A 19988-nucleotide genomic window follows, 5' to 3' on the forward strand; every position below is an offset into this window, starting at 1 on the left:
TTCACGAATCGCAATCACTATAATACCATTTTTCCTATTGCATTTTCAACTTCTTTTTTTAAAAATAGATACTATATATAGCTTCATTACATCTATATTATGATTTATGAATCTTAATTTAATATTCCCCATTCAAGTTTTACGGGTCACTATCGTCATAATACTTTTCTTATGTGAATTTTATCACTGAAACTCACTATTTTTACGGGTCATTATCACCATAATACCTTTCTTATATGAATTTTATCACTGAAACTCACTACTTTCACGAATCGCAATCACTATAATACCATTTTGCCTATTGCATTTTCAACTTCTTTTTTTAAAAATAGATACTATATATAGCTTCATTACATCTATATTATGATTTATGAATCTTAATTTAATATTCCTCATTCGAGTTTTTAAATTTCTTTTTATACGTTTGTAATACATTATTCATCTTAAGATATAATTTACCCGTGCGGACGCACGGGTCTTCTACTAGTTTAGTATAAAGAAGTAAAGGAGTAAATTTTAAAAAAAAAATAAAAAAATATGTAAATAAAGTTTTTATGTAGAATTGAAAATAGAGAATCTCAATGCATCATTTGATACTCTTATGTCTCTTGATTTCTTAGATATACATCTCACCGGACATTTTTTAAAAAAAGGTTTTTCTCCAAAAAAATAGACTATTTATTATCATCGTTTGATTATTTAAATTAATTATTTTTGAAAATATTTTTTTATATAAAAAATTAATTAAAACCATTAGATTAATGATAATCAATAGTTAAGATTTGGAGTAAGTGTTCAACACTTATTCTTGGCATAAATATATCCCTCATCATATATATATATATATATATATATATATATATATATATATATATATATATATATATATATATATATATATATATATATATATATATATATATATATATATATATATATATATATATATATATATATATATATATATATATATATATATATATATATATATATGGGACACCAAGGTGTCCAAGTTTAATTTGACACCAAATCTCAACCCTTAAAAGAATTGATATAACAGGATACTAAATAGCCTATCTTTTAGGAGAAAAATATGCTATGTATTTTTTTATTATTATTTTATTTCATTTAGTATCACCGTTAAATCAATTTTTTTAACGGTTGAGATTTTGGTGTCAAATTAAACTTTGACACATTGGTGTAATTTGATCATATATATATATATATATATATATATATATATATATATATATATATATATATATATATATATATATATATATATATATATATATATATATATCACAACTTTTAATTTTATTTTTATGAAAAAGAACACTAAAATCGGTCACAAATTCGGTCTCTAAATTTCGACGTGTCGTTAAATGCCTGTAAATCCGACCCTTCGTACGACCATAAATTTTCTTTCCCGAGGCCCATCTTAAATAACTTAGAATATATATTATGTCACATGAGCTTCCATTGCTTATTAGGATCCGAGAGACGTCAAAATATTTTACCGTAGCCATTATGACTATGGGAAGGTCTCATTCGGCCCTTCAACTTTCTTGCAATCCTAAAACACGAGTATTGGCTTGTCTGGGGCTTGGTTGATGTACCCCCTTCCTTCTTATGGACGACCATCAATTCAACAATTTTTCTCTTCATCGTTCCTTTGGACGTGATGTTCATCTGAGGTTCCTCTAGTAATAATAACAATGTGTTGGCGCTTCCCTTTACTTACTCCTTTATCTTCACCCCTGGTCCCCTCTCCATTGGTCCCGACATCCACAACTTTGGAGGGAGACTTGCTCTTAAGCGACAATTTTATCTCTCTTGTGTCACTTTTAACATAATCCGATAAGCGACCCATCTTTATCAAACCCTTGATGACATCTTTTAGCTGGATGCAGTCATCGGTGTTATGGTTGTGGCCATTTGTGGAAGTGGGAGTATTTTGTTTTATCAGTTCTTGATGACTCTCTGATATTGAGTTTCTGACTCCACCCTTCTGTATTTGTTGCAGCTGGTTTGCCAAACCATACGTTAAGTTTTTCCACCAGGTCAATAAAGGGTTGTAACAAGTCGCTATATCCTTTCCCGGACAAACAGTTTTGTAATAAGTCATTCTCAAATATCCAACTTTTGAAGCCCTATTTAACTCCTTGTATTTCTAATCTTACGCGCGTGAAACGATCGATGTGCGACCGCAAGTTTTCGTTCTTTCCTTGCATTATCCCGCTTGGGGAAGCTAATTTGATGCTAGGTTTTTGTTTATGTTTGGTTATTTGCAATTCATTTCGGTTCTAGAACCGTTAGTAAAATATAGGCTCAGTTCTAGAACCATTAGTAAAATACAGACCTAGTTCTAGAATCGTTAGTAAAGTACAGGTTCAGTTTACTAACCAAATAAATTATTTCAATTATTTTAACTTCAGTTTGGTTCAGTTTGATTTAATGGTTTGGTTCGGTTTGATTTAATGGTTTGGTTCGATTCATGAATTTTTTAACAGTCCTATTCATAATAATTAAGGTAAACACATTGTGATGATTCTTATATGCATCTTAGACTTTGCTTACAAGTTTGGAGGGGAGGGGAAGAAAAAGATTCAGAAAAAAATTCTAAAAAATTATAGAGAAATCTTTAACATTTTTTGAAAAAATATATTTTGTATAGAATGTTGCCATTAACATATTTTAAATTTTTTGAATATTATAATAATATAAATTATATTTAAATAATGTGTCAAAGTCTTCAAAGTTCCAACACCTTCAAAACCACTCATCTAATAGACTTCAATCATCTCCTTCATTTTTCTCTTGTTCCCTCTACATCCTCTCTATATCTCTCTACCACTCATCCAAATTAAAAAGATTTTAATTTTTGAATAAAAATATATTTTCCAAAAGTATCCCCACCTAAATTCTACTATATTTTTCACTCAATCATCCTCTTTTTTTCAAAATCTTTCTCTTTCTTCCCCTCAAAACTCCCAAATAAAGGCTTACATAAATTTTAAATTTTAAAGTTTCAGATCAATACTATGCTACGAGATTTAAATCAAAAGAGTGAATTTTTCTCTCTCTCAATTTGAAGCTCTAGCACCCATTCCAACAAAATCTCTTCTCCTACATTTTTTAATTCTTTCTCTCAATACCCATGAATTCTCATACCAGTTTTAGGTTATGCTAAGAAGTGTTTTAGTTAAACAAGAAATATTCTGGGATTTTCCTTATTAATTTCTAGCTTTTCCTCCTTTATCTTAAGAATAAAAAGACAGATGATCTATATGTAAACTTAGTCTTACCTATCTAAACAAATAAGAACATTTAAAATCTTCAAGGCATATTTCATGTGTCCACACAACATGATAGATATCGATGTCATACTGTTACCATGATAGGTATCATACCGTTACTAGTCAGGTACAAAAATATAAAATAAGTAAGTTAACATAATAAAACTACCTGCAACAATGCATACAACAAGTTATGGAGTATTATACTAAAGGACAAGAAGTGCGTGGAAGTAGAAGAGTTTTAGATTCTACTGGCCATACATTTATAGAATTTTTTTTAGACTTACTTATGGATAATTATATTTTGGGATGCTATGGGAAAGCTTTAATCATATTTTGAGGCTTGAATTAGAAAAGATTAATCTTGGTTGGTAGACAAAGTTTACCAAGGAACACTTCCATCCTCTTAATCATAGACATAGCTCCTCTATGCCAAAAACAAATAACTAACATTGGCAGTGATAAAATAATTTCATCAAATGACTGAACTAATATTGACCTGCCACACTGATTATTTCTTTGTTAAAAGTTTTGAGACACACTTATTCCTTATATTTCAACTAATAAATAAAACATGGAAGAAAGAACACTACAACTTGAACAAAAAACCTCAAACATTTTTGTTGACATTATTCTTCCACTTTTGAATTAGCTTCTGAATGGTAACCTCACAATCTCCACCAACACCAATAGCTTTCATAGCTCCCTCTTTAACCTTCACTGCTTTATCTTTCAACATTTCATTCTCCATCATTTCCTTTATAGCATCTCCAATTTCATCCCCTTTCACTACACGTTCCCCACCCCAACCCCAACTCTTGTTCCAAATCCCCCATTCACTAATCTCAACCAACCCTGCATTTATCTTCTGATCTCCATGCTGTGGCCAAGCCAATATTGGTACACCATTCAAACTTGCTTCCATTATTGAGTTCCATCCACAATGACTCACAAACCCTCCAACACTTTTGTGACTAAGAATCTCACTTTGGTCCACCCATTCCTTAATCACCAACCCTTTCTCCTTAATTCCTTCCACATGCTCAACACCTAACACTTCATCTAAACCTACTTCTTGTTCTTCTTTGTCAACTATCTTATCCTTAACAACCCACACAAATTTGTATCCACTTCTCAGTAGCCCATCTCCAATCTCTCTCATTTGTTCTCTTTTCAAAGCTGTTCTGCTTCCAAAACAAACATAAACAACAGATCCAATAGGTTGATCATCAAGCCAACTAATCAACGGCGTTGACGTATTTTTCTTCTCAAATTCAAAAGGAAGAAAAGGACCAACAGCATGAACAGGAGGCATGTTTTTGAGAACTTCTCCATTGTTAAGAGCTTTTAGTGAGTGAGATTCAAGTGATTCAAACGTGTTGAGAAAAACACCGTGTAATTTTGTGAGGTTAGGACTATCTTCCATTATAAGGTTTCTAAAAATGGCAGTAGGTTGGAAAAAAACAGGTGGGATAGATGAATATGGTAAAGGTGAAAACGGAAGACCTGGAACTGGAAACGAAATCTCATCAGATTTTGACTGAGCAAGAGTAGGGAAGTGAGAGAAGAAAGAGAACATGGCAGCTGAAGAAGTGAACAAGGTGTAGTTAGGAAGAGAGAGTTTTTGAGTGATGGAAACGAGAGGGGTAAGAAGGAAGATATCAGAGATGAAGATAGAGATGGGTGGTGAGAGTGAAGAGAGCAAAGGAGGGAGAAGGTGAGTGATTGTGTTACGGAGAGTTTGGACTCGGTGGAAGAAAGGGTCAACGGAGGTGGGAGGAGATGAAGGTGGTGGTGGAAGGTGGAATGGGAGGAGGTTGAGTTGAGGGAAAGAAGAGTGGAAGTGAGAGAGGAGGTGTGATTCGGCGTGAGAGACGGTGGGAAGAGGAGTGATGAGAGTGAGTCTGCAATGGTTGTTGAGAAGTAAGGAAGCTAGTCTTAGGAATGGTGTGAGATGGCCCATTCCTGCGCTTGGAAACATGACGACATGGACAGAAGATTCATTAGACATTGTAGCGAATTGCTTGTGGTTGGGAGTAATGGTTTCTTAGTTAGATGTTGGATTTGAGACAGAGAGAAAGGGGTAGGTAGAGAGGGGGAGTAGGTGTGTGATGGCAATATGTTAGATTTGAGGATTCATTTTTACATTGGTATTACATTGACTCTTTCTAAATTCATTGCTCAGACTTAGACTTACAGCTGGTAAATCGGGTATCTCATTTGTTTCAAACTGATCCGTGTCTGACAGATTCAGTTTTATTTTTTCAGGTCAATTTTAAGGAGATTCTTGATTAGTTGATTGCACTCTTGTATTTTTCTCAAACTTAATGAATATTCAAAAAAATTAAGCTAATTTTGTTTGGATATTGAAATCCGAATGCACCATACAATACAACAAATTAAGCTCATTCGAAGCACACCCTGTGCAAAAATATACATATTGAAATATTGATCACTAGAAACCCTATATAAATATTGAAATTCAGATACACATTTAATATAACACCCGTCTTTTCTTACTCATTCTCTAACATTTAAAATAAAAAATAAATAAAAAAAACATAGAATACACCAAATGAACTCTTTGCATGAGAAGTTTAAAAATTTTCTCAATTTCTACCCTTTCTTAATCAACTCATCAATCGGAGTATTAGGATGATCGAAGGTGGATTGCTCATTAATTGGTTCGGAACTGACAACCCGCGAGATTTTAAGTTTATCTTTTCTCCTCTTTGTGTATTTCCTTTGTGTTGGGTTTTGTTTGTATATTTACTTGAATCTAATGGATATTTATCGCTCATGGTGTTGTATAAAATCTGCTTTATAAATCGTTATTGTTATCTTCTCTAATCTTTTTGCATTTATGTCTGGGTTTGTGTTACTTTAGAGATAAACTTCCCAGATTCTAATTCGGGATGAATATCTGTTAGTTTTTAAACTCTACATATGGATTAGAGTTGACAATCACTTGTGTGTCGAAGTTTAATGCTTCCGTGTCTGAGTTGCGCACGAGTGATCACCGACGCGAGAATACGAATGTTCTCGCAATTTTGTGTTAGAGATAACCTTGATTGTGATTGGTCTCGTAGGTGCTTCAGAGATGAACACTGATGTGAGAGACACGTGATGATAATAACGAGTATTGTAGGTCGAGTGCAATTGAACGATAAGTTTAAGTTTGTGACGAGTGAATATATTTGCATGCCCAATAAATTATTCTCTCCTAAAAATGTATTTATTTTTTGTTCAAATATTTTATTTTCCGTTTTAACTTTCAACTCATTCAAACTGAACTCGAAAATATAAAAACCTAATTTTTTTTAACATTTCGCAACTGAAGTGATTGTATCACTTCAGCAATATATAGTATTAATAAAATGGTAGACTTAAAAAAAAGATAAGACTTAAATGCACTTTTGACCCCCCCTATTTTCATTTTAATGAACTTTTGATCCCCCATTTTCAAAATTCCTTATTTTGATCCCCAAACATTCAATTTTTTGGCAATTTTAGAGCCCCTCTCCAAAAATGCATATGTGGCAGTGGGAATTGCTGAGTTGGCTAAAATTACATATGCCACGTAATTTCATTAATTTAATTTATAATTTTAAATACAAAACATAATCATTTATTTAATTTATAATTTTAAATACAAAACAATTTCTGAACAAACTAAATAATATTAATTCTTTTTTTATAAATCAGAAACTTGTCCACCTTTCTTCATCTTGTTCGTGAAATTCTTGACCTAAAATCTTCATTTTCCAGCATACCATATCTTGTACCCCTAAACGTATTCCTTTTCGTTTTCGTTTTTATAAAACCCAAACGTATTCCTTTTCGTTTTCCAGCCATGTCCATGTCTCATTATTCTGAAGCAAGTAGTCGAACAAAATCCCCTTCCGTCCATGGCGAATGTAGGTGTGGTCTTGATGCACCTTTAATGACTTCTTGGACTGATTCTAACCCAGGACGTCGTTTTTACGGTTGTGGGATGTACAAGGTAAGCATCTCCTATTCTGTAATTTTTAGTTGTGAGTATAACCCTAAATTCCATCCTAAATTGCATCTGTAAATTTCTGTAGATTCAGGGGTACAAGAGATGTAATCATTTTGTTTGGTATGATGAAAAGCTGGGCCCTAGAGCAAAAGAGATGATTTCAACATTGAAACAGAAACTGAAAATTGCAAATCTCAAAATTGATGCAGCCAAGATCCAAGAAGATGAAATGAGCAAGAAGATCAGGAATTTGAACATGAGGATAATGTATTTGAAGCTTTCGATTGCGTCCATTGTCGTGTTAGTAGTGGGATTAGTGTTAGGATTTGTAATGAACTAGTTTGATGTTAAATGAGACAAGTTTGATGTATCAGTATCAGTCTTAATTTCCAATTGTAACACTTTTGATTAATTATGAGACAAGTTGTACTATTATGGTTATCAATGAGATCAGTTTGTTGCACAATTTGTATCACTGTTTTTAGCTCCAGGGGAAAAACATGCTTTTTGACAGTTTTGCACTAAACTTCCACCAGTGGAAGTTACCTTTAAAACCTGCTGAAAATGCTTTTTGACAGTTTTTGCACTAAACCTCCACCAGTGGAAGTTACCTTCAAAATATGCTAAAAATGCTTTTTGACAGTTTTTGCACTAATCTTCCACCAGTGCAAGTTACCTTCAAAATATGTTAAAAATGCTTTTTGACAGTTTTTGCACTAATCTTCCACCAGTGGAAGTTACCTTCAAAATATGTTAAAAATGCTTTTTGACCCTAATTTTATATACATGTTTTATTTTCATTTTGTTTTTGTTTTTGCAGGTATAAACATGTTAAGGATGGAGGAATTGCTCATGACAATAAGATATTTTTCTACTTGTTCATTACAATAGATAACCAAACTAGATAACCAAAATATACTTGTTCATTACAATAGATGACCACACTAATTACATAACACTACTCCTGAGATGGTTGTGTAGATGGAGGTGCTTGTGATGAGTTTCCAATCTCAACTTGGTTTGTTGTACTCTTCTTCCCTTGTCCACCTTTGCTATTTCCTCCTTTTGGAATGGCTCTTTCAGCAGCCCTCTTTCCCTTACAGCTTCTTTTATTGTGCCCCATTGCGCCACACTTATGACAAGTAACAGTTGCCAATTTTCTAGGCAGGACATGTGGATTCTTTGGCTTCATATCAAGGTTGTGTCTAAGAATGTGGCCAAACTGCTTAGCCAGATATGTAGTCTTTGCTTGCCTGTTATTTGGAGTTCTTGAACAGTTGTGTTCATCAACCAAACTTACAACTTGCCAAAATTGGTTGCCAACCCTTTTACTAATCCTCATGTGAAAAGTGCATCCTTCCATACATTTCATCACCATCTTCTTTCCATCATTTTTCTTGACATGAACATTTTTGTTCATCTTCAAAGCATATTCTGCCAAAGCCTCATGAATCTTTTCTTTGTTACTAAACACCATACCTAGCTCAAACTTTGAGGAATCACTCTTAAAAGAAGGAAACTTTTCTATTTCATCATCATTGTCACTCTCATTAGGTGTGTGCAATACATCAGAATCATAATCCTCCTCAGAATATATATCCTTGGCATTATCCTCATCACCTTGAATGATAGTTGTCCAGTCCAATTCCACATCTTGTCCTTCATCCTCACTTTCAGGAACACACTCATTCAAGTCATGACTATAACTACTCATCCCACTCTCAGTTGCAACATACTCTTCATCATCATCCTCAACTTCAGCATCAACATGTTCCTTTTCAACTTCAGTATCAACACGCTCCTTTTCAATTCAGTATCAACATGCTCCTGTACGACATGTAGTCCGTATCCCATGTCCAATCCAATTCAGTCACTAAACCATCAACATACCATTTACATGGACTCTCTACAAACTTCCCCCTATGATGAAACCTTATCTTAATGTAGTTGTTTTGAGATGGTCTGAACAAAAAAGAATTTACATTCAGCATACTTAGACAACTGAACAGTGTGATGAAAAATAACGAGTTAAGAGAACATACCTCATACAATACCGAACATCCTCTTTGCATACCGATGATGGGCGAATGGGTGGAATCTTGCTCATGTTGCTCGTTCTGGAAGAGGGCGATGAAAGATGAAACGATGAAATTAGGTCACAAATTTATGAAGCGGAAGAGGAAGAGAACGATGCTCGTATGAAGCTATGCTGGAGAACAATGAAATTAGGTCACGACCAAGAGGAAGAGAATTGATATGTCGTTAATTCTTTGTGTTTTATAAAAAGAGATGAAATTAGGTCACGAAATTAGGTTCTGTTTTTATAAAAAGAGATTTAGCATTTTCAGAATATGTTTTGTATTTAAAATTATAAATTAAATTAATGAAATTACGTGGCATATGTAATTTTAGCCAACTCAGCAATTCCCACTGCCACATATGCATTTTTGGAGAGGGGCTCTAAAATTGCCAAAAAATTAAATATTTGGGGATCAAAATAAGGAATTTTGAAAATGGGGGATCAAAAGTTCATTAAAATGAAAATAGGGGGGTCAAAAGTGCATTTAAGCCAAAAGATAATTTACTCGTAAAATACATTATAAATTTAAAATATTATTCATCTTAAAAGAACAATTTTTTAATTTTAATATTGATATTTATATCGTGAGATAGAGAGAGAAAGAAGGAGACATCATAGTTAAAAGAGCACGGTATGCCTCAAACAGTGTTTCAAACGACACGTATATCCCACTGAATCGATAAGGTAGACTCCATTAAGATCTTCCACCACAATTTCCATAGAAATTTCTCCTGCAAAAAATCACCCACAGAGTTTATCAATAACTGAAAACCTCTTCAAATCTTGTAGAATCCAACTCCTGCAAATTAAATTAACATCAAAACGATAATGGCTTCTTCAGAATCTCACCACACCACCACAGGGAGCGGGGAAGCAGCGAAGAAGCATTCAACGAGCGAGCTTATGGCAAGCGCAAAAGTGGTAGCAGAGGCAGCACAGTCAGGTTTCGGACCAGGAGCTGATGGGAAGGCGGTAGACAAAGGGAAGGTGGCTGATGCAGCAGGAGATCTTCTAGATGCAGTTGGTGATTATGCTAAATTGGACCATCAGAAAGGGATGGGACAGTATGTTGATAAGGCTGCTGATTATCTTCATCACTATCATCCCACCACCACCACCGCCGCTACCGGTGATCATCCAACTTCCAAACCAGATCACCACAAAAGCGATGATGCTGCCAAAACTGACGGTGGAGAATCAGGTGGACATGGCCATGGACTTGGTGATTTTGCAAAGACTGCCGGAGGTTTCTTTCATAAATGAAAAGAAATATCATTGATTTCCACTCAACATATTGTATTGAACCAAAATCCTGCCATGTTTGTGTATGTTTCAACTAATTTTGTATGTAATTATTCAATCATGTTTCCTTTCTTGTATTTAATTTAGTCTCTTTTGGCTACATGTAATTTGTTCCTGTCTATGATGAAACTTTGTTCTTGTATCTTGTCGTTGCGTTGCGCTGCGGTCGCATTAGAACTTTCACTCTATACAAATATTGCAACATTAGTTTGAGAACGTTTTCGTGGCCGTGTGACAAACATATTTTAGATTTGAGATTTCATTTTTATGATAACTACATCCCTTCTCTCTTTCTGTTTAACACAGTCCCATCTTTTTTCTTAAGTTGTAAGTCAGCCATACATTTTTTTATTGCTTTTGCTATAAATTTGATATATTTAGGAGAAATATGAACACAATTTCAAATAAAAATTATATGGATACACACAAAAGATGTATAATGTATAATTGTTTAAAAAAAGACATATCATATAAAAATTATATGGATACACACAAAAGATATATAATATATAATTGTTTTAAAAAGACATATCATTTAATTTGTTCGGTATATGATTAAAGGATCTCGATTGTCTTTAGCTTTTTATTTGCTGTCCTATGTCCAGCTTTAACTTTAATCTGTCCAGCTTTAATTTTAGGCTTCGAATTATAGTTTATGTATATTAGTATTTTCCTTAAAATAATATTCCATTCGTTTTAAAATAAACGTCGTTTAAGGTTTTTGCAGTCAAATTAATAAATGTAATATTTTTGTCATAAAATATTGTATTTTTACTAAATTAACCTTATAAATGTATTGGAAGTAGTGTATAAAGTAATATTGAAGAATAAAATTGAAAAAGTAACAATTATTACTACATTGAAAAGTAAAAATGACATTTATTTTGAAACAAATTTTATTTGCTAAAAACAACACTCATTTGTAAAACAGAGGGAGTATTTTGTATTACATATCAAATGTTGGATCTGCTCAGCAGGATAATGAGTTGAAGGTAAAATGCTGGAGAGATCCATTCACGTGATTAAATGGCATGTCTAAGTTTTGTCACTTCGTGGGATTTTCTCTATAGTTACTTGGATTGTTATTTTGGTATTAAGATGATTTGTTCGACAAGAGATTTGTATGAGAGCCTAATTATAGTACATCTTACATATTTCGAGAAACTCCTTATAACAATCTATGTCTGATAACGAGGTAAAGAGATTAAAAACCTGAGAATATCATTGCCTTGACAAAGTAGAAGAAGGATATCATTACTCTCTCCGTTTCTTTATAATGGTTACATTTTGACTTTTTACAAGTATCAATAAATGTAATAATTTTTGTTACTTTTTAAACAATAACTTTTATTTTACCTATAATACCTTAACTATTCATTATTTTGGTCTATTTTTTCTCTCTCGATAATAAATATTAGGGGTATAACATTAAGGACTGGAGTGAGTATAACATTAAGGACAATCATATTAAAAACTTGAGAATATCTTGCCTTGACAATGTTGAAGAAGAATACCATTATAACATTAAGGACAATCATATCAAAATATAAAAATACCCTGACATTTATCCTCTAATGTCAGACCGATGGCGTCATTTAGAGTAGTTATTCACAAACAAGGTTTCAATATTGGGGAATCTTAAATGGACCACCCTTATAAGGACACCTTATATAAGCAACTAGAAGAAACAAAACTGTGAGATCGTACTTAGGAAGATCCCTTGATATTTTCTATTTCTATAGTTGTTCAATCTAGAAGGTTATTAGTCATTAAAAAAACCTAAAATCTTACTATAAAAGCCTAACGAATGTGTCGCATCAAAGGATACAATATATTAATCTTAAACACCTCTTATTTTAGATCATCACTAACTTGAACACTAGATTGCTTGCAAGTATTCCTCCATGTCGTCGGATCGAAGCTTCAAGACAACAATTTTTTTAGTAAAATTCACCACCGGATCTTGGTTCACTCCCTCATCTATGAACCAAATAGGTATTTCTAAGACCAATTATAATCTATGTGTTATGTGTTAGTGAACCATCAAATAAAATATAATAGAAAGAAATGTGAGGTAACAATATCTTAGAATCTATTACTTGTTAATGACCGATTTGATTGTTTTTAGTTTCTAAACTTTTGAATGCAAAATATTTTAGACTAAGACAAGGCTCAATCTATTTAAGAGTCACAAACTAATTCGTAAAGGATATACATTTTAGACATGTGAAGTTTACCATGTTTGGAAAGAAGCTTATACAATACACTTTTGTGATCAAATCATGACTCTTTGATAACAATCAGATGAACATTTGTGAAACACACAGGATTAATCGATACCGAATAATTATTTCAAACATTGTGCCCCTTTAAATTTCATTTATAAAATGGCCTTTACCCTAGATGAAAAATATTTTTCTATTTCGGTTAAATTTATAGGATATCTTAATGTTTTCACTGACTAAAGTGGTGGAGTTCTTTTTAGATGCAAAACCCTGCTCCGGGATGCAACTACCATCCTCCAGTACATCTAAGCAACTTTGACCTTCATATGTGAGAACCATTTGCAAGTGATTCATTTTTATTACAAATTCAAACTTTATTTGTATTATTGAAATTGACGATGAATGTGTTAATTTAGTTGAAGTACAAAATTGTACTCTTGTATATAACAGAAAGAGGTGCAAAACAAAGTCACCTGATAGATATGTATATGTTTACTCTTAAGCCTATGAACTTCTTACTAGTTTTGGATATCCATCCATGTTTTTAGAGGCTATAAATATCTAGGTGAAATCATTTTGATTCATATATGCTTTAAAGCAAACACACACTTTGATTCGTATATGTCTAAGACTAGCTACATAAGGTGTATGTATCATTATTGTGTTTGTGCAAGAAGTCTTGATTAAAATTCTTTTATTTTCATGTTATTATATGTTGATAATTTATTGATTTATTCTAATCATGTACGTGAATGTAAATAAATTGAAAAACAATGTTGGGCATAGAGTTAGACATGAAAAACTTGGGTGTTGTAAAAAAGATTTTCGGAGTGGAAATTCATAACGATACAACTACTTTAAAATCATGGCTCTCTTAGAAAAGTAATGCAAAAAAGGTGTTAAAAATATTTGACTTGAAAAATTAGAAGGTTATGAGTAATCCATTAGCGAATTACTTTAAGCTCTCATTGGATTATTTTCCATATACAAATAGAGATGATCAGTATATGTCAAAGGTTCTTTAGGCCATTATTTATTGGTTGGTTAATGTATTTTATAGTCTACGTTAGACCGGGTTTTGCATAAGTTATAAGTCGAGTTTTCAAGTTTAAGTCCAAAGTAGGTAAGAGTCATTGCACAATAGTCAAATGACTTTGTAGGTACGTTAAAGTTCAATGAATTTTGGTATCTTGTTTGATTTGGTTTTTTAAAACTATTCTCTGTTAAGGAGTTTTAAAAACTAAGAAACTAAAATAGGTTTTAAAAGTTTTGATTTTTAATTTTGAAAATTGTGAGGAGAAAAAACAAAGAAAAGTGGTGCACTTTTCATTAATGAGAAATTTGTAATATTTTGCAATTTGAATATAGTTTTTAGAAGTAAGATTAACAAATATTATGAGGAAAGCTTAAGTAGGAAGATACATAGCTTAGCATATGCATTGATGTATGTAAACATAAGAGGATCATCATGTATGCAAGCATGCATAAATGTAACTAAATCTTACACCATCCACCTTGCATTTGTTGCTATATATAGGCGGTTATGGCTATTTATGATTGAATGAATAATGTGGGAAACACATTCTATCATGGTATCAATTGCCAAGTCGATCCCTTATGCTCATTATAACTTCCATAATCAAATTTTGTCAAGTAACTAACTTTTCCTCTCATCTTCATCTTCTTCCTTGAATTGCCATGGAAGCATCCTTCAATGTTGCACCAATTGCATTGGTAGGTTGCACATTGCAGCCTTCAGAACACACAGTGTTCTTTGTGCGAGATTCAACCATTTCACACCATTTCGGTCTAAAACTCTCGATCAAGTTGCATGAGAACAATTATTTGCCATAGAATCAGAAGATCAAGGGCATTATTCTTTCTCAAAGAGTTCATAAAGTGGTTGTGAATCCCTGCATTTTGATAAAGTTCCAAATGCTATAATATCAACATGAAGGAAAACTCTCTGAAGAATGTGAATAGCGGATCTTTCAAGATAAAGCTATTTTCATATGGAATCTCTCAACAATATCTAAATCTGTTCTTCCTCGCGTTTGTTCATGGAAGCATGCTTTTGAAGTATGAGTTATAACTCACAAGTACTTTAATGCGCACATGAAGGCCCGTGTTCACCATCTACGTGTTAAACTGAAATCCATCAAGAGAGGTACCAGTTCCATCACTGAATTTGTGTTTTATGTTAAAGCTATTGCGAACTAGTTGCTTGTAGTTGGAGATATAGTTTCTAAACATGATCAAATTGATTCCACCCTTAATGGTATTCCCGAGGAATTCAACATTGTTGCTATGAAAATATAGATATATCTTGAGTCTCAATATCTCTATGATATTGAAGCACTCCTCTACGTTCAGGAAGCTCAACTTGATATGTTCCGTCAAAAGTTGGCCATCTCGTCTGTTTCAGCAAATGTTGCGTATGCAAATCATCAAACAACTGGTGTGCGTGAGAATTATGCTAACAGTCAAGGTCGTGGATGCTCAAATCTTGGTCGAGGGCGAGGTAGAGTCCGCTTCCCATCTATAAATTGAACTATTTGTCAACTTGATGCTAAATATGGTCACGGTGCGATAAATTGTTGATATCTTTTAATGAAAAGTTTACTCCAAGTCAAGCTCCTGCTTCACCTCAACACTTTGCTAATCTATTTCCACACAAAATTGAAGCTTCCACGCCTGATCTTCAAGCCTTTGCCTTAATGTATACTTCACATAAGTACTCTTTGCCTCGAGACCTTGAGCACCAAGCTTGGTTCGCAAACTCAGGTGCTTCTCACCACCTTACTTCTCATGCTTCTTACTTGCACTCTAAGAAAGCATATTCAGGTAATTCTCGTGTCAGTGTTGCTAATGGCCAATCCCTCTCAATCTTCCGTGTAGGTTCAACTCATATTTCTTCCTCTTTATTCTTCATCAAATCTCAAGTTTCTAGGCTCACTTTGCTTGAAGGTTTTCGTGACTCAAGTGGATTGTATTGCTTTCCTCGCTTGGTTGTGGAGCCTTTAAGGATGTCCTATATGTCTTGCTTTAATTCTACTTTTACCTGAACTAATGCCAATTTTATTTCATGTTCTGTATTATCAGGTGTAGATAAACCTAGTTCTAGCCTTCTTTGACATTTTAGGCTAAGTCATGCAAACTATCTAGCTATTAGACAAACTCTAAAGCATTGTAATATTTTAGTTTCCCATAATTCAAACACTTTATCGTGTAAGTCTTATTGTATTAGAAAGTCACATAGATTGCATGCCTCTTCACCCGTAACCATGTATCATTCTCCTTTTGAATTAGCGCATACAGATCTTTGGGGCCCTGCACCATTTATTTCTACCCCATGATTTCTTTACTATGTTGCGTTTGTTGATGCCTATTTTAAGTATACTTGGATATATTTTCTTAAACACAAGTTTGAGTCACTTCATGCCTCAAATAATTTCACAAGTTTGTTCAATTTAACACTACCATTAAAGCTTTGCAATCAGATTATGGGGGAGAATATTGACCATTCACCAAATATTTAACTGATTTAGGTGTCTCTCATAGAGTGACATGTCCACATACTTCTCACCACAATCGTAGAGTCGAACGCAAGCACATGCATATTATGGAAACGACTCTCACCTTACTGTCTCATGCTTCTCTTCCCCTTAAATTTTGGGATCATAGCTTTGCATGCGCCATCCCCATTTTTTGCATTGTGTCACAAGTATCCTCGTTATTACACACTCAGAGTCTTTGGTTGCTTGTGTTTTGTATTCACTTGTCCCTACAACAAACATAAGTTGTAATTTAGGAGTCAAAAGTGTGTACTTAGGGGTTTCATCTCAACATAAGGGTTACAAGTGTTTGAGCAAATTAGGTAAAGTCTATATTTCCTAGGATGTCATTTTCCAAGAACATATTTTTCCTTATCCCACTTTGTTTTCCTCTACAATTGATGAACCTGGTGAACATACTTATAATTCCGAGCTCATTCCTTTTCCTTCGATGTCAAGATCCAATGTTCCTTTAATATCAAGTCCATATCAAGAGTGTCAGGGATCACTCTCAGTGCCAGATATTGAGGCATTGTCACCTAACTCTTTGCATGATGGTTCCACTAACTCACCTTCTTTACCTGCACCTAGTTCCTTGTCACCCTTGATCACACCTATTATCAACCTTTAAGATCCTATTAGTTCTCCACATGGTCCTACCACGAATCTCTCCACCGAGTCTAAATCTCCTCTTATACCTTATTCCTCTATTCCTAGAATACAACAATTCAATGAACATCTTATGTTGACTCGTGCCAAGACAGGTCACTCCAAGCATAAAGCTCTTCTTTCACATGTTGAACCTACTTGGCTCCAAGTTATAGGGCTTGAGTATGAAGCTTTACTAAAGAATCAGACACAGATATTGACCATCCTTCCACCATATAGAAAACCTATGGGATACATGTGGGTGTTCAAGGTTAAGGAAGATCCAGATGGATCTGTGAACAAGTACAAAGCTCAACAGGTTGCTAAGGGTTTCTGTCAACAATATGACTTTGATTTTAATGAGACATTTTCTCCAGTTGTCAAACTTGTCGCCATTTGAGTCATTCTCACGTTGGCTTACTCACAAATGGAAGCTTCAACAAATTGATATCAACAATGCCTTTTTAAATGGCTCCTTAAATAAAGATATTTACATGACACAACCTTCTGGTTTTGAGCAGCATGACCCCTCTCTTGTTTGCAAGCTGTTGAAGGCGCTTTATGGGCTTAAACAAGCACCTCATGCCTGACATGAGAAGTTGACTAAAGCTCTAGTTCAATTTGGTTTCTTTCATAGCAAGTGAGACCACTATCTTTTCATATATTCTCATCAAGGTGTCACTCTTTATACCTTGTTCTATGTTGATGACATTCTTCTCACATGCTTTTCCTCCTTGCTCATTCACAAACCTATTGATTCACTTCATGTTAAGTTTGCACTCAAGAAGTTGGGGTCACCAGAGTATTTCTTGGGAATTGAGATCAAGTGTTTGGCCTGTGGGAAAGTATTAGGAGGATAGCTTAGGCAATAAATAACATAGGTTAGCATATGCATTGATGTATGTAAACATAAGAGGATCATCATGCATGGAAGCATGCTTAAATGTAATTAACTCTTAGACCATCCACCAAACGTGTTTTTTTCTTCAAACCTATTTTTAAAAATTCATTTATAAAATAGTTTTTAAAAAACTAAAGACTAAAACTCATCCAAAACTTCCCTATATAATGAGCAGGGCTTGTATCATGTGAAGAAGTGAGTACATAACAAGTTCATATGATTCTTGTCATGCAAAAATGGGTTATCGAATTGCAAATTGACAACAAATCTACAACACACCTATCAAACTAATCAAAGAATGCCACGCTATATTGCATGAGCAAGCATATAAAGACAATATTTCATTTTATGGTGGAGCAAGTGAACAATGAAAGGTTAGAGGTGATACCCTGTCCAACTGAATCACAACTTGAAATATTTTGACCAAAAGATTGAAAACTAATAGATTTTCTATTCTTATGAACGAATTGATTGTAATGCAATTCAATGAGTAAATTCTTTTTTTTTTTTAAATTGAATTAAGAGAACATGTTAATAAAGAATAATTCACCATGATTAATTAGAAGTTGATTAAAAGTTGGTTAGACGAGTAACTAACTTTATTAGTTAGATAGTGTGAGTAGCAAGTAACTTACTTAAATAAATTAAAGTTAAAAATTCAATCCATCAATTTTATCTCATAATTTTCCTCTCTTTCTTCTCTTTTCTATAGTCTAAGTTACCCTAACTCTAACCTTTAATGTGACCAAGACTTAAAGAACATAGTAAGGAGTGGTCGTTAAAGAAACACGGTTTGCCGACAGTGAGAGGCAAAGAGTGTTTCAAAGGACACGCAATCCCCACACTACAGTATTATTTATGTATATGAACCGATAAGGTAGACCCACACGATCTTCAACCACAATCTTCACTTTAAAAATGTCCCCACTGAGATTATAAATTATTGAACAACCCTATTGAAGTCTATCAGAATTCAGAACCAATCAATCAACATTAGAAACGATGGCATCAAGTGGAGAAGAGAAGAAGTATACAACAAGCGAGCTCATGGCGAGCGCGAAGGTGGTAGCAGAGGCAGCACAGACAGGTTTCGGGAAAGAATCAGAGGCAGACAAAGCCAAAGCGGCACAGGCTGCAGGTGATCTTCTAGATGCAGTTGGTCAGTATGCTAAATTGGATGATAACAAGGGGGCAGGACAGTATGTTGATAAGGCTGCTGATTATCTGCATCAGTATCAGTCCACCAACACCAACACCACTGCTGCTCCACCAACTTCCAAGCCTGATCAGCCCAAAAGTGATGATGTTGCACCCAAATCTGAAGAAGCTGTCAAATCCGAAGATGGAGGAGGATCTGGTGGAATTGGTGGACTAGGTGGAGATTTTGCTAAGGTTGCTGGAGGTTTCTTTAAGTGAAAATTATCTGAATTGGCTTTAGTGTGTTAACTGTCTTGATTAATAAGGTTGTTTATCTTATCATATGATTAATATAGAAAAGGAAAGTGTTGTGTGATGAAGGATGTAATATGTAAGGTAACATAGTTATGTTGTCCACTTTATTATTGCATATTTCAGCAAGTACATATGTGTTATTCAATCTTGTTTCATTTCTTGTATTTTGTTCGGTTTTGGCTTCATGAATATTTGTTCCTTTTGTTAGCAAAAGAAAGAGGTGAAGGAGAAAGGAGACATGAATTTTTATTAAAATGACCAAAAAAAAAAAAAGCACTAAAGATTACAAAAGAGTATTTAGTATAAATAGTAGATGTTAGAAAGACTAACTTTGTATATAAGAAAAAAAAACTAAACTACATTTATTAAGATATAGTAAAAAATTAATATATTATAATAATAATATTATCTTAACTTTTTTTACCAAATTCGCGATGTATTATCAGAGAATAGAGCGTTTGTCAAATTAAAAAATAAAAATATTTAATAGAATGTGTCTTAAGATACAACTCAGTGATATTTAAGGA

The 19988-nt window shown here is 33.6% G+C and overlaps 4 protein-coding genes across 4 annotated transcripts; 3 read left to right on the top strand and 1 right to left on the bottom strand.

The window, feature by feature from the left end:
• Positions 1-3603: 3603 nt before the first annotated feature.
• Positions 3604-5438, bottom strand: LOC131607323 (UDP-glycosyltransferase 708D1-like). The gene has a single exon (XM_058879340.1). It carries the CDS (start codon positions 5308-5310, stop codon positions 3910-3912), a length of 1401 nt encoding a protein of 466 aa, XP_058735323.1. The 5' UTR covers positions 5311-5438; the 3' UTR covers positions 3604-3909.
• Positions 5439-7152: 1714 nt separating this feature from the next.
• LOC131605430 (uncharacterized protein At4g04775-like) lies at positions 7153-8207 on the top strand. The gene is made up of 3 exons (XM_058877785.1): positions 7153-7302; positions 7385-7566; positions 8120-8207. The coding sequence occupies exons 1-3, from the start codon at positions 7153-7155 to the stop codon at positions 8205-8207; spliced, it is 420 nt and encodes a 139-aa protein (XP_058733768.1).
• A 1782-nt stretch (positions 8208-9989) lies between these two features.
• Positions 9990-10823, top strand: LOC131607324 (nodulin-related protein 2-like). Its single transcript, XM_058879341.1, has one exon. The coding sequence runs from the start codon at positions 10208-10210 to the stop codon at positions 10640-10642; it is 435 nt and encodes a 144-aa protein (XP_058735324.1). The 5' UTR covers positions 9990-10207; the 3' UTR covers positions 10643-10823.
• An 8077-nt stretch (positions 10824-18900) lies between these two features.
• LOC131607325 (nodulin-related protein 2-like) lies at positions 18901-19606 on the top strand. Its single transcript, XM_058879342.1, has one exon. It carries the CDS (start codon positions 19012-19014, stop codon positions 19423-19425), a length of 414 nt encoding a protein of 137 aa, XP_058735325.1. The 5' UTR covers positions 18901-19011; the 3' UTR covers positions 19426-19606.
• The last annotated feature ends 382 nt before the right edge of the window (positions 19607-19988 follow it).

This window comes from Vicia villosa, linkage group LG5 (genome assembly GCF_029867415.1).
Source record: "Vicia villosa cultivar HV-30 ecotype Madison, WI linkage group LG5, Vvil1.0, whole genome shotgun sequence".
Lineage (NCBI taxonomy): Eukaryota > Viridiplantae > Streptophyta > Magnoliopsida > Fabales > Fabaceae > Vicia > Vicia villosa.

Bases quoted from the DNA above. Each gene is read 5' to 3' on its own strand.
- LOC131607323 (XM_058879340.1), bottom strand. From the start codon at position 5,310: ATGTCTAATGAATCTTCTGTCCATGTCGTCATGTTTCCAAGCGCAGGA.
- LOC131605430 (XM_058877785.1), top strand. From the start codon at position 7,153: ATGTCCATGTCTCATTATTCTGAAGCAAGTAGTCGAACAAAATCCCCT. The intron at 7,303-7,384 runs GTAAGCATCTCC...AAATTTCTGTAG, and splicing joins ACGGTTGTGGGATGTACAAG to ATTCAGGGGTACAAGAGATG. The intron at 7,567-8,119 runs GTATTTGAAGCT...TTGTTTTTGCAG, and splicing joins AATTTGAACATGAGGATAAT to GTATAAACATGTTAAGGATG.
- LOC131607324 (XM_058879341.1), top strand. From the start codon at position 10,208: ATGGCTTCTTCAGAATCTCACCACACCACCACAGGGAGCGGGGAAGCA.
- LOC131607325 (XM_058879342.1), top strand. From the start codon at position 19,012: ATGGCATCAAGTGGAGAAGAGAAGAAGTATACAACAAGCGAGCTCATG.